General features: G+C 38.0%; 2 protein-coding genes across 9 annotated transcripts; one reads left to right on the forward strand and one right to left on the reverse strand.

Moving 5' to 3' along the window:
- The first annotated feature begins 6 nt into the window (after positions 1-6).
- On the forward strand, positions 7-1,983 carry LOC117635704 (chaperonin CPN60-1, mitochondrial-like). 7 transcript variants are annotated; one of them, XM_034370055.1, is made up of 7 exons: positions 7-81; positions 264-325; positions 418-465; positions 891-944; positions 1,219-1,323; positions 1,455-1,628; positions 1,713-1,983. In XM_034370055.1, exons 1-7 carry the CDS (start codon positions 72-74, stop codon positions 1,716-1,718), a joined length of 459 nt encoding a protein of 152 aa, XP_034225946.1. In that variant the 5' UTR covers positions 7-71; the 3' UTR covers positions 1,719-1,983. The 7 variants fall into 7 exon arrangements, with proteins under 7 accessions (XP_034225946.1, XP_034225949.1, XP_034225947.1 ...); XM_034370058.1 differs by having other exon boundaries at positions 1,455-1,541; XM_034370056.1 differs by having other exon boundaries at positions 1,455-1,541; positions 1,764-1,983.
- Positions 1,984-3,257: 1,274 nt separating this feature from the next.
- LOC117635088 (golgin candidate 5-like) lies at positions 3,258-4,863 on the reverse strand. 2 transcript variants are annotated; one of them, XR_004586857.1, is made up of 4 exons: positions 4,660-4,863; positions 4,366-4,505; positions 3,551-3,956; positions 3,258-3,456 (listed from the first exon to the last, which is right to left on the reverse strand). XR_004586857.1 is itself a non-coding variant. In XM_034369420.1 (4 exons), exons 2-3 carry the CDS (start codon positions 4,517-4,519, stop codon positions 3,592-3,594), a joined length of 519 nt encoding a protein of 172 aa, XP_034225311.1. In that variant the 5' UTR covers position 4,520; positions 4,660-4,863; the 3' UTR covers positions 3,258-3,456; positions 3,551-3,591. The 2 variants fall into 2 exon arrangements, 1 of the variants encoding a protein (XP_034225311.1); XM_034369420.1 differs by having other exon boundaries at positions 4,366-4,520.
- Positions 4,864-12,836: the final 7,973 nt, after the last annotated feature.

Consider the following 12,836-nt stretch of genomic DNA (forward strand, 5'->3'; position numbering starts at 1 on the left):
GGCGGGAGCAGAATAAGAAAAGTGATGCAGCTGCTCTTCTGAAGGAAAAGGATGAAATAATTAATCAAGTTATGGCTGAAGGTCTCTTTCTGTCCCTGTCTGTCTCTGTTTCTCTTGAGAAGCTCAATATGTTCTACATATTTTGTGCCTCATAGTGAATTTCAACGTAGCCAATGTTCTATTGTGGATGCAAGGAGGGTTTCTTTATGCAATCATATCAATAATTATGGAAATTCCTTCATTTTTGCATTTTTATGTACCAGGTGAAGAGCTTTCAAAAAAGCAGGCTGCTCAAGAAGGACAGATTAGGAAATTAAGGGCTCAGGTATGCTAGCCGGTTTATTCATTGTCTGATTTTGTCATTCTTTAATCCTTTCACTGCTAGGTATTCTTATATTTTTTTTCTCTGAATACTAGATCAGAGAGTTTGAAGAAGAGAAGAAAGGGTTGATTACTAAACTTCAGGTAATTCATTTATGTTAGAATCTTTAAAATTGTGGTTCTCTGATTTCGTTTGATAAAGACAAAGTACACATGCTGGAAGAATTGGTTGAGTTTCCCTGCATGCTGAAATGGAGGGGGGCAGTGGCCTGTAATGCACATGCAATCTGGAGAGTTACTACTCGTGACAGGGTTTGGGTGTTTTTTATGGTTATTGGTTGTCTAGTTTTGCCAAGAGGATCTCATAGTGCTTGCTTGTTTGGGCGAATTGAGTCAGTGGTAGTCCCACTGGAGCAGCTTAAGTCCTCTGATTTTACTGATCAACAAGAATACTATGCCTGCAAAATGAAATAAAGGAGCTTTTCTGGTAATGAACTTTATTTTTGGAGACACACATGCGCAATGAACTTTACTGTCTTTGATGGCATTTTGTGTTATTTGTTTGATAGGAAGGTGATGCTGCTGTTGCCGTTTCTGAGGAGGTGAAGAAGAACAACCATGTAGTAAGAAATCAATACTATAATTAGTGTAGTTATTTGCCTATGTTTGTTTCTAGTCAGCAGATTTGTCATAGGCATATTAGTGTAGTTACCGTATTGCAAGGGCTGAAATCTGGATGATATCAGCTTCTTTTTATTGTTGTTTTAAAGTGAGGTATGTATGGGTCTTATGAAATTTTTACAGAAATATATTGGAGGGCAAATAATTTTATTTTAGTTTTTTATTCCCAAATGATACCCAAAACATGTAAGCTTCACACTATGTTAATTTCTGCAGGATGGGAAAACATTGGACAATGAGTTGGAGGTTGTTGAGGGAATGAAGCTAGATAGGGGCTACATATCCCCTTATTTCATCACCAACCAGAACAATCAGAAATGTGTAAGTTTTAGTTTGACTCAGTGATAACTATGTCTTGAAACTGTTAGAGGGCTGCTTGTTAAAGTTAGCAGCACCTCAAGTCCCTTTTTGCTTGATGATGATTATCTTCAAACTTGTGTATGTGCTGATAGGAATTGGAAAATCCTCTAATCATAATCCATGAGAAGAAAATCTCAAGTATTAATGATGTGGTTAAAGTATTGGAGTTGGTTTTGCAGGTTAGCATTTCTCTGGTTAGGTTCACTAGTTTCTTCGTTTTTACTATGAATTGGTTGACAAACTTTTGCTCCTTTTCAGAAGCAAAGGTATTTGCATTTTGTTATATATTTCAGAACCGAAGTTATAAAAGAAAATGGTTTTCCTCTTTGCTAATTGAGAATCATGTGCAGTTATGATTTCAGATCTGTAGATAACCTGTTGTTGCTGATATTGCTACACGGGAGGAGAACAGAACAAGTTGGAAAATGTGCAAGAAGGGAGAGCTAACTCATACAACGAAGAACAAATTGATGAAGTTAAGATCAAATTAGTAGAATTTGTGAGCTCTCCATTATTTATAATTATAGGTAGGAAGTATGTATGTAATAGAGCAAAGATTGGTTGACTATGTAATAACAATTGAATTGTCAAGTTTTATGAAAGAAATAATTTTTGCTTCTTGGGATAGTATTGTTAGGGTTCGGTGGCGATTTATTTTCCATGTCTAAATTGTAGTCTGTAATGGATGTGTGTGTATTGTATGTAGATTGACTTAATATTGCTGTCCTATTGCATGTGTATTGTACTAATATTGCCTGTGTATTGTATACATATTGTATGCATATTGCCATCGTATTGCATGTATATTGTAATGCTATTGCTATCGTATTGCCATTATATTGCCCTAATATTGCCTCTCTAGTGTATGTATATTGACTACGGCTCATCAATGGGTTTACGGTTTGGGCCATATTGCATTCAAAAAGAAGACGAGGAGGAGAAAGAAACAACGTGCCTTTCAAAAACAGGCAGTCAGGTGCATCATAATTGCATCGTAAGACATTGTAAGAAATTATTTTAAAAAATAATAACAACTAAAAAATAATTTACAAAAAAAGGAAGGTATGAATAAAGAGACAGAGAGCGAATAAGGGGAGAAAGAGGCAGAACGAAGCTAGAGAGAGAGAGAGAGAGAGAGCTGCGCTACAGAAAGAGAGCAAAGAGAGAGTTGCACTAGAGAGAGAGAGAGAGAGAGAGAGAGAGAGAGAGAGAGAGAGAGAGCTGCGATAGACAGATACCAAAGAGAGAGAGAGAGATGTGCCAGAGAGAGAGAGCCGAGTGAGCTAAGAGAGAACAAAATTTCTGAACATGTGAAAAATCAACAATAAGTGGACAATAATTATATTTTTATAGGTGATATTGTAATACTATTGCTATCGTATTGTGGTTATATTGCTTTAATATTGCCTCTATAGTGTACATGTATTGGCCTAATATTGCTATTATATCGTATGTCAATGGCCATTTGGTCTAATAACAGAGTCTCCACTTCGTTGAAAAGTAATCCTGAATTCAAATCTCATGGACACGACAATTGTTATCCATCCTTATATTAGCATGAATTGATGTTGACCTTTGAAATGATAGTTGGAGTTGCACATCGATTCATATTCAAAAGGAAAGTAATTCTCTCCCTCAATGAATCTTCGTTCAAAAGAAGGCAGCTATCAAATATTGGGTACAAAAATGCAAGGTCCACAGTAAATTAATTGGACACAAACCACATATTACAAAACTAGGATGATTTTTGGCATGCTTGAAAAGACAAGGGCCAAATACAACATAAAAGAAAATCCATTCAAGCTTCACACTAAACATGGCTCAAGCACTCGACCATGGTTTCAATCCAAAACCTACCCAACAAGGGCATACCACGTGTCCATCATAATAGAAGAGTGGCATTTACAAAGCATGAACTGCAATATGTTTCTTTTTCTCCTAAACAAAATTGTTACTAAAATGGAACAAAAGATCCCTAACATAGAGCAATACAAGCAAAGATAGTCAATTGTCATACACACAAAATTAGTCCTCATCCATCCCTGCATGCTGATCTCTCTCACTAGGGTCACCTGCTGGTTTTGCCATTATAATCTGCAAGATAGTCAAAGCACTGTCAACAACCTTTTTTTAATGAAGGTATTAAACATTAAATAGGCTGCAATCAGATGGATTCATCATTTCTCACAGATTTTTAGCTAGCCAGAAAACCCCCAACATATAGATTTTCTATTTTTCAGATTCAGATTCAGATTTTTCAGGCTCTGCTACCACAGTCTCTGTTTCCTCCACCGTCGCAGCATGCTTATCATCTGTTTCTTCCTTGACAACTTCAGTTTCCTCCTTATCAGCCATCTGTTCAGTTGAAGAGTGTTGTAAAGTTTCTGTTTTGACCCCTTCCTTTGCCTCAACAGTAGAGAGTTTTTGTGGAGATTCAGATTCCCCTGATGATTTGTCAACCTTTGGCGGATGCTCTGAAGACTCAGCTTTCTGTGATGAATCAACACTACTTCCCTCATTTGTTTGTCCCATAAAAGATATAACAGGATCAAATAGCAATTTCCTTTCAGTAGACGAAGGCCATAATCCTGAAGCTGTCACACATATAGAGGGGACATCTTACTTTCAACTTTCATGCAAAAATAGAGAACACAGCATAACTACCAGAATTCCTTTTTTCCAAATAAATCCTATCATTGAAAACTCTGTTCTACCCGAAACGAGAAACACAATGCAATTAAATACGCTAAGGAAATCATGATTTACAAGTAACTGCAACTTATATAACCACTATATATAAGCTCCAAAATTAGTATTTTCCTTTTGCCTTGGTTGTGTAAACCAAATTTGAGTTGCTCAGCCATTTTACTTCATGAAGCATAAAATGTAGCTCATTCTCTACCAAGTAATCAATACTATAATTATCATTAACAAAAATACCACCCAAAAAAAAAAAAAAAGAGACGGAGATACATATGAACAATGTGTGAGCTTGAGAAGTACCTTCATTACCGGATTCGGCCTTCTCTTTTTCTTCGAACCCAAGGGCGCTATCGAAATTCTTCTTGATGTTCTTGACGCTCTGCTGGAGCTTTTTCACGGCCCCGGCGAGATCGGGGAAGTTCCCCAAAGAGACTTTCCCACTGAACCACGCCATTCTTTAAACAAAATACCAAATCAGATTCAGTTCAAATTCAATTATAAGAACCAACCATAAAAACTGAAATCAAATTTGAAAACTGATCGAGATCCGATTCCAAATTGGTCTAATCAGAAAAAGGCAAAAGAGAAATGAACCTGGTTGGGGTGGTCCGATTAATTCCTGGTGATTCAAATCATGGCGTATGTTTTTTGAGCTGAAGAAGGAAACTTCTGTGAGATTCGCGGTTGGTTTCACGGATAGAGAGTGGTTTTGTGGAAAGAGACGGACAATGAAGGGTTGATCCGAATTCTGATTGATCTGGAGAGAGAAGGGCCGAAGAGAGAGATAGAGCCAAGAGAATTGAGAGAGAACCCAATTTCTGAAAAATCACAATAAAAATGTATTTATAGGTGGTAGTTGTAAAAAAATTGAGAAGGGATGGTATTTTTAGTTAAAATTATAAAAAAAGGTGACATTTTAAGCTATTTCCTTTTTTTTTTTTTTTTTTTTTTTTTTTTTGTGCATGATGGGTTCTCTTTGTGCTCGGGTTCTCAGGTTTTAGTTGCCTTGTGTTTATTGGCTATTTTTTTGTCCTTATTTATTTTTATGTTTTCATGATCATTTAAAGTTCCGTAGCATTATACATCTTGACATGTATAAGTAATTAGTGTTTTTAACACGTAAATTTTAGTCAAAACTGCTGCGAATAATAGAAATTATTGGGAAAACAGTGGCACAAATATAAATTATTGGAAAAACTGACAGGACCCGATCCAAATTTCGCTTTGGAATTCGAGCCGGACCCTGTGCGTGTCCGACACTTGGCGAATGTCGGGAACAAATGACCTATTTGCCCTTCTAGTTATAAAATTAAATTTCAAAATTTGCCTGGACTTCTACCGAAAATTCGACAGAGTCTCCCCTGTAATTTGTTCAATCCTAATATTACACCTGTCAAAATGAGCAAGTATATTTATACAACCAACTGCCAGTATACGTAAACAAACTATCCAACAGTTCTGTACTCAAACTACGGCCAAATATCAGAGCAGCTACTCAGAATATACAAAGGAGTTAATCGTTTTACAAAACAAAATCCTACATTACGAAGAGGCGCGGAAGATAGGAGACGGCCCGACGGTGGATTCCTGTGCACGTCTACTGCCTGGGGGCGCAAAACATTCGAAAATGTGAGTGGACAAAAATAAAGGTCTAGAAAATAGTATATGAACATATTAACCCCACTGTAAAAACAGTTATGCAAAAACTGGATTTTTCCTCTTCATTATATTCGTACTGAAATCAATGCATTCACATATTTATATACGTATGTGCAAATCATATTCAAGATCAATAAAACTCGCATAAAAGCACTGTAATCAATTTAAAACTACCACCTAGGTGTACCCCTTTAATTCCGTCAATTCCTGATATCCGTCAATTCCCGATATCCGTCAATTCCCGGCAGATCTTGGTAATACAAAGTCAACCCGAGCCGCAAACTGGCAGGATTCAGAGGACCGTAGTCAACCTGATCCGCATTCCTGGCTCTCACGGTCCGGGCGTCCCCGAAACTCTTGAGGCAAATGTCAAGTGCACTGACAAAACTGAAGGCAAACTAGTAAGAACCCAAAAGAAAATATCTAAAAAGTAAGGAAAACATCTTCTAACAAAAAGACTATTTTGCCCTCGCATTAATTAATAGGGGGAAAATTGACTTTTTGATCTGAAAAGAATTTGGCAATCCGTTTACGCTACTGCGTAGAGCACGGCGAAACGAGTCCGTAGACACGGAGTAGACCCGAATCGGAGCTAAAACAAAGAAGATATAGTCTAAAAACCGCGAAGGGCAAAACGGTAATTTAGCCAAAAAGTCAGATTTTTATCCCCACTCTCTCTCCTCTCCCCCGTCAGTTTTTCCTCTCTCTTTTCTCTCTCCTCCCGCGCGACTTGGCAGTGCGACCCTTCGCCTTCTCGGCGACGGCCCGGCCACCACAGGCCGAGCTGATCTCCGCCGCGGGTACCATCGGGTCCGCCTCCCTCTCGCCGTCACGACCTGACCGACCTCCACCCGTGGGCCGCCCGAGTTGATCGGAAAACCATGTTTTCCGACGGAGGTTTGCCCGAGTTCATCCGAACTTCCAGCTCAAAATTCTCCTTCGTTTCTCCACTAAATCGATCGAGTTAGGTATGGTTTCTCAGCTATTTTTCGTGTTTTAGCTGATGGATGTATGGGTTTCGATCGATTTTAGCTCTAAAGCGATCAATTTTCGACTTGAAATTTGGCCAAAATTTTGGCCGCCAAAAACTACTATTTCCGGTTACTTTTTAGGGTATGTCCAAGAACAAAAGTGACTCCAAATGGGGTGTTTTACCTAGGGTAGGAGTTTGGAGTCTTGGTTTCGAGATTTTTCGGCCACCTGGTGTCGCTTTAGACACCCGAATCTGCTCGCGCGTGCTGGGGCACGTGGGAGAGGGTGGTGAAGTAATTCTGTACAGTTTTGTGACCCTAGTGTCGTCACGAGCGCGTAGGATTTCGCGGATCTCAATTCGGAGTCCGTTTGAGCCCCGAACGGATTTTCCATATCGCGTGATCCGTGTGTGCAGTGTCGTCAAATCGTCGGATCCCACTGAATTTCAGATATGTCGGTCTACATGATGACAGGATCGTGTAGGATTCGACGGATTGCGAATCGGAGTCCCGGATACTCCGGAATCGCGAACCCTGGGGCTAGGGTTTGGATTTTCAGCGATAACGCGATTTTGGCTAATCCGACCGTCCGTTTCGGACCAAAATCGCAGAACATGGTTCCTTCTCTGTAAGGAACCTTCAGAGGAGCCCAGATTGGCCATCGGAGACCGTGGACCCACGGGGTCCCGGATCGGCCGATCTGGCAGCTTATCGCTTATTGAGGTTTCGGGTCTCTTAAGGCCGGTCTAACTGTCTAAAAAGCTAAGGTGGGCATATGAGTAACCTGAAACGAGTACACGTATTTCTAGGAGCCGGGGGCAGGATGTTTAGTTGAAATTCTTTTTATTCCGCAGTTTATTAATTTAATCTTTATGGGTAATCAGGCACCAGGAGCCCGACAGGACTGCAAAAGAGACCTTCAAGGGGTCCAAATTTGCTCGGACCATCTGTGAGTGGACTCTCTTTCATGAAAGATTTTATATAAATAATTTATATAGAAAATTTCTTATAAATAAGAATTCTTAAGTGATTTTATGTTGATTTTATATAAATAAGTTTTTATAAATAAGGTTATCTGAATATACTCTCGTATTTGATCTTGAATAAGTATTATAGCAAGTGTTCCAACCATGAATCGTAGCGTAAGATGTCTTTACTTTTATATTACTCAGTTGAGCAGCAGATTTGAGGTTTATGATACAAAATTCACAGTTGAACTCTGATTTATCAGATTTATCATATTACAGAGAATTATCAGGTTTTTCTAAATTTATTTTTCAAAGAAAACCACCGTGTACCCATTACTTTTGGTGATTACCCAGAGTCGGACCGATGTCTACGGACATCCAGTCTGATTATAGTTCAGTCAGTGCACTTGACTTTGCCTCACGAATTTCGGGGACGCTCGGACCGTGAGTGCCAGGATTTGCGGCTCGGCAGACTTGGTGTCCCGAGACCTGCCAGGATTGCGGCTCGGCTGACTCTGTGTCCCCGAGACCTGCCAGGATTGCGGATCAGGCTGACTACGGTCCCCTGCATCCTGCCAGAGCGACTCGAGTTGACTTGGTGTCATCGAGAAATCTGCCGGCGGGACAGGCTGATCATAGTCCCCTGATTTCGCCAGTTTGCGGCTCGGGTGGACTGCGTGGCGCCCGAGACCTGCCAGGGGAATTGACGGATATGACAGGGGTACAAATAGGTGGTACTTTCAAAGGATTTTCAGCTCTTTTATTCAGTTATGATTTTCAGCTATTTCAAACCAGTTTCTTTGATATTTGCGCATTTTGTATCTTTATATAATTGTTCAGTTTTACGAAGCTATAGGATTACGATTATATTTATATTCAGATGAAAACATTATATTAAACATAGGTGAACTTTAGCCTTACTTATCAAGTTATTTTTTTATGGGGGTTATTATGTTTATAAAATTGTTTTCAAGAACTTATTATTGTCCACTCACATTTTAACCTTGTTTTTCACCCCCAGGCCGTAGAAGTACGCGGGATCCACCACCGGGCCATTCATAGCTTCCGCGCCATCAAGTAAGGTAGAGTTTGAAGAGAATCCTTGAAACCTTGAAAACTTTAGAAAATGCTCTGATATCTAGTTTTAGTGGCAAACTGGAATTGAGATCTATCACTTGAGATATTCTGGCAGTTGGTGTGAATTTATTGATTGTTTAACAGGTGAAAATTTTTGGGATTGGTTAAAATACAGGGGAGACTCTGCCGGCAGAGGTCCAAGGGAAATCTGAAAAGAATTTGAGACGAGAAGGGTAAAAAAGTCATTTGTGCCCGACATTCGCCAGGTGTCGGACACGCACAGGATCTGGCCCGGATTCCAAAGCGAAAATTGGGTCGGGTCCTGTCAAAACTGGATGTCCGTGGACATCGTCATATCCGAAGGCAATATATACTGAAGGCAACCTGTTTCTGTAACTGGGTACCCAAGGTGGCTTAAGAAAATATAAGATTTCTGAAAGATCTGATGAAAAACTGAATTTTTGATTAAATCTAGAACCCTGCTGCCATTTTGTCTGATATAAATCTCAATCTCTACTCTCCATATCTTTTTAGCATTTTAACTAGGCAACATATAAATAAAGATATTTAACTTCAACAAAACATGCTAGGAAAACTACAATCAATAAAACTTATTCAAGATCAAATAATGAAATTTATTTGCATAAAATCATTTATAAAAGAAAAGTCTACTCACTTCTGGTCCGAGCTAACTGGATCTCTTGAAGGTCCCTCCTACGGGTTTGCCTGGCCCCGGGTGCCTTACTCGACAAATTTGGAGAAGAATTGAGGGAGAACGAGCGGGTTGAAATTTCTGTTAACACCGGTCAGTTTTCTGTGATTTTCGGCCAGCGCCGGCAGTTTCACGGGCTGAGAATGGTCGGAGAAGGAAGAGGAGACGGTGGCGGTTCGAACAAGACCGGTCTAGTGGCCGATGGTGCTCCGTGGCGGCGACGGCGGCTCTTGGAAGGCGACGGGAGTGAAGTAGTGGGAGAGGAGAGAGAGAGAGGGAAGAAAACTGAGGGAGAAGAGAGAGAGTGAGGGTTAAAAATCTGATTTTTCCAAATTACCGTTTTGCCCCTCATGTTATTTTAACAGTATTTTCTTCGTTAAAGCTCCGATTCGAGCCCATTCCGTGTCTACGGACTCGTTTCGTCACGCTATACGCAACGGCATAAGTGGAATTGTCAAATTCCTTTTCAGTCAAAAAGTCAACTTTTCCTTAATAAAATATTCCAAGGGCAAAATTGTCTTTCCTCAAAATAAATTACTAATTAAATATGAATTTTTATTTTGGGTCATTACAAAAACACTTTGAGATGGCTAAGAATGATGATGGGAAAGAGTGTTGGCTTGTGAAAGTAATAAATGTTGGAAGTTTGAATGCAGGAAATATTGGCTTGACTTTGGTAGCTGGTAGGCTACTGTTTGGTAGTTGGTGGCATTAATGAGGTTGGCTGCTCTAGGTGGCTGTTAGTGATTTCTCCACTCCAATTTTATCCACTTACACTTCATTTTATAATTAAAAAAAAGTGTAAATGGATAAAATTGAAGTGGGGAAATCATTACCCAAACAAAATAAAAAGCTTCATTATGTTAGTGTTGGAAAAATTGTAGACTAAAACAATTTTGATTTGTGCATAAAAACAGAGGAAAACAAACAAACTTCGTTGGCAACTGTTGGAAAATTTTAGTGGGTAATAAAAAAGTTCAAAATATTCTAAAAGTGCGAATAATGGAGTAGAAGAAGTCTTATCTCATCATTAAAAGGCTTAATTACTATTTTACTCTTTAAAAGCGCTCAGTCTCATTTTATTATATGAAGTTGAAATTTTTTCACTTTACCATCAGAATCTCTAAAATTTTGATGAAATTTTCTCACTTGACCACTTCCCTCAATGTCTATCTATAAAACCGTTAATTGCGTTGACGTGACATGTGCATTTTAGTAATTTTAGCTATTAAAAACTTTAAAACTCAAATTAATATAATAAAAAACAAAACAAGTTTTTTCGTTTTTGTTTTTTGTTTTGTTTTTATTTGCAAAACTGTGCATCAGTTTGGTCTCTCTCATTGCATTTTGTCAAAATATTCGTAAAAATCAGTCATGTTATGGCACACTATCATGTCGACCAAATTGATGTGTAGAAAAAAAAAAGACGGATAATATTGATTGATTTAAGATTTGTAGAACTAACTGAGAACTTTCTTAGAGACCACTATCGTTTTGCATCAAAAGGAAAAAAAAATCTATTAGAGAAAGCTCCACTATGTTAGTGTTGGAAAAATTATGGTGGATAAGACCAACGTTATGCAAAAGCTCCACTACTTTAGTGTTGGAAGAATTATGGTGGATAAGACCAATGTTATGAAAGCGTACATAAAACGGAAGAAATCTTATTGGAGTAAGAAAAGCGTCAATATTGCGTTAGTGTTAGGAAACAAATTAGTGGATGAATAAAAGTTTATAATAATTCTCAAATGGAACTTCGATAGAGGGATTTCTTAAATAAATTTATTTGAGACACACCTTTGTAGAGCCCATTCTATATTGTATTTCACTATTACAGACTATCTGTTTTTTATATAATCATTCAAAGATCATTTCTACACAAAATTACTTGAATCCGATATCATTTGAACTTGAAGCACCGTGTTCGTTGATTTTGTAGGATACAATTGGATGTCGAAATAGTTTTCTATTTGTCCACTTTTTTGCAAGGATGACCTATTAATATTGACTTAAAAAATAGATTGTTTGGATTATTGAAAAAAAAAAATTTATTTGAAGGATCCCTCAATAGCCGGGGGCATGTATGTATCTACAGAGAGATTTCATTGAGGGATCCTTCATATAAGTTTATTTGAGAGACACATTTGTATAGCCCACTCCGTATTGTATTTTACTAATCCAAACCGCCTATTTTATAGATAAACGAAGCACTCTTAGTTGTGCACAGTGAGATATATTACTTGGAATTTTGCCGCCAAAGGAATTCCGAGACAGGTTGAGTGATCGCAGGCTTCCAAGACGACCTATTTCTTGAGGAATTTCACCTGCAAAGCTGTTGTTCACCAGGTCGATTCCGGTAAGGTGAGAAAGATTTCCTATAGATTTTGGTAAGGAGCCTGCCAATTTTTGAGTAGTCAGCTTCAAAATTACAACTCTTTTGGTGCAACGGTTGCATGTAACGCCAACCCAATTGCAGAAATTAAGGGAATCATTACATGAGCTCATGACATGGAGAGGATCTTGAGTGATTCTTTTCTTCAAGTCCAGCAGCGCCAGACGATCAGTTTCATTTCCAAAAGTATTACAACTAGGTAGAGTTGCAGATTCCATAGGTGTGTTCATGCATAAAAGAAGGAATCCATGAAGGAAGGTAAACAAAATCAGCCTACCATGAAGCTCCATCCTTTCGTAAACACAAAGCAAAACTGAAATCAAGTTTTTTTTGTTTGTTTTTTGTTTTGTTTTGCTTTTTCTGTCAAAATAAGAATCCAAGTTTCGTTTACAGGAATTCAAAAGGACCAAATATGGTGTTGCAAGAAATTGAAGACCAAATCTTTTCACACAGATTTTTTTTGTTTTGCTTTTTCTGTCAAAATAAGAATCCAAGTTTCGTTTACAGGAATTCAAAAGGACCAAATATGGTGTCGCAAGAAATTGAAGACCAAATATAGTGTGTTATAGATGGAACATTTTTTGGCAAAAAAAAAAAAAAAAAAACAAAAAAACAAAGATGGAAAATTTTAGTGGAGGAATAAAGAACTCAAACAAGTTTGAAAGTCTGCATGGAAGAGAAAAATCATATTTCAGAGAAAAAAAAATAAAAAGCTTCACTATGTTAGTGTAGAAAAATTGTAGACTAAAATCAATTTTGATTTGTGCATAAAAACAGAGGAAAACAAACTAACTTCGTTAGCTAGTGTTAGAAAATTTTAGTGGGTGATAAAAAATTCAAAATATTCTAAAAGTGCAAATAATGAAGTAGAAGAAGTCTTATCTCATTATTAAAAGGCTTAATTATTATTTTACTTCATGAGACGAGTGCTCGATTTCATTTTACTTTATGAAGTTGAAATTTTCTCACTTAATTCTCAGAATCTCTAAAAA

The sequence above is a fragment of the Prunus dulcis genome, chromosome 7, assembly GCF_902201215.1.
Source record: "Prunus dulcis chromosome 7, ALMONDv2, whole genome shotgun sequence".
In the NCBI taxonomy this organism is placed as follows: Eukaryota; Viridiplantae; Streptophyta; class Magnoliopsida; order Rosales; family Rosaceae; genus Prunus; species Prunus dulcis.

Bases quoted from the DNA above. Each gene is read 5' to 3' on its own strand.
- LOC117635704 (XM_034370055.1), top strand. The intron at 326-417 runs GTATGCTAGCCG...TCTGAATACTAG, and splicing joins TTAGGAAATTAAGGGCTCAG to ATCAGAGAGTTTGAAGAAGA. The intron at 1,324-1,454 runs GTAAGTTTTAGT...ATGTGCTGATAG, and splicing joins ACCAGAACAATCAGAAATGT to GAATTGGAAAATCCTCTAAT.
- LOC117635088 (XM_034369420.1), bottom strand. From the start codon at position 4,519: ATGGCGTGGTTCAGTGGGAAAGTCTCTTTGGGGAACTTCCCCGATCTC. The intron at 3,957-4,365 runs GTACTTCTCAAG...TATGTGTGACAG, and splicing joins GGCCGAATCCGGTAATGAAG to CTTCAGGATTATGGCCTTCG.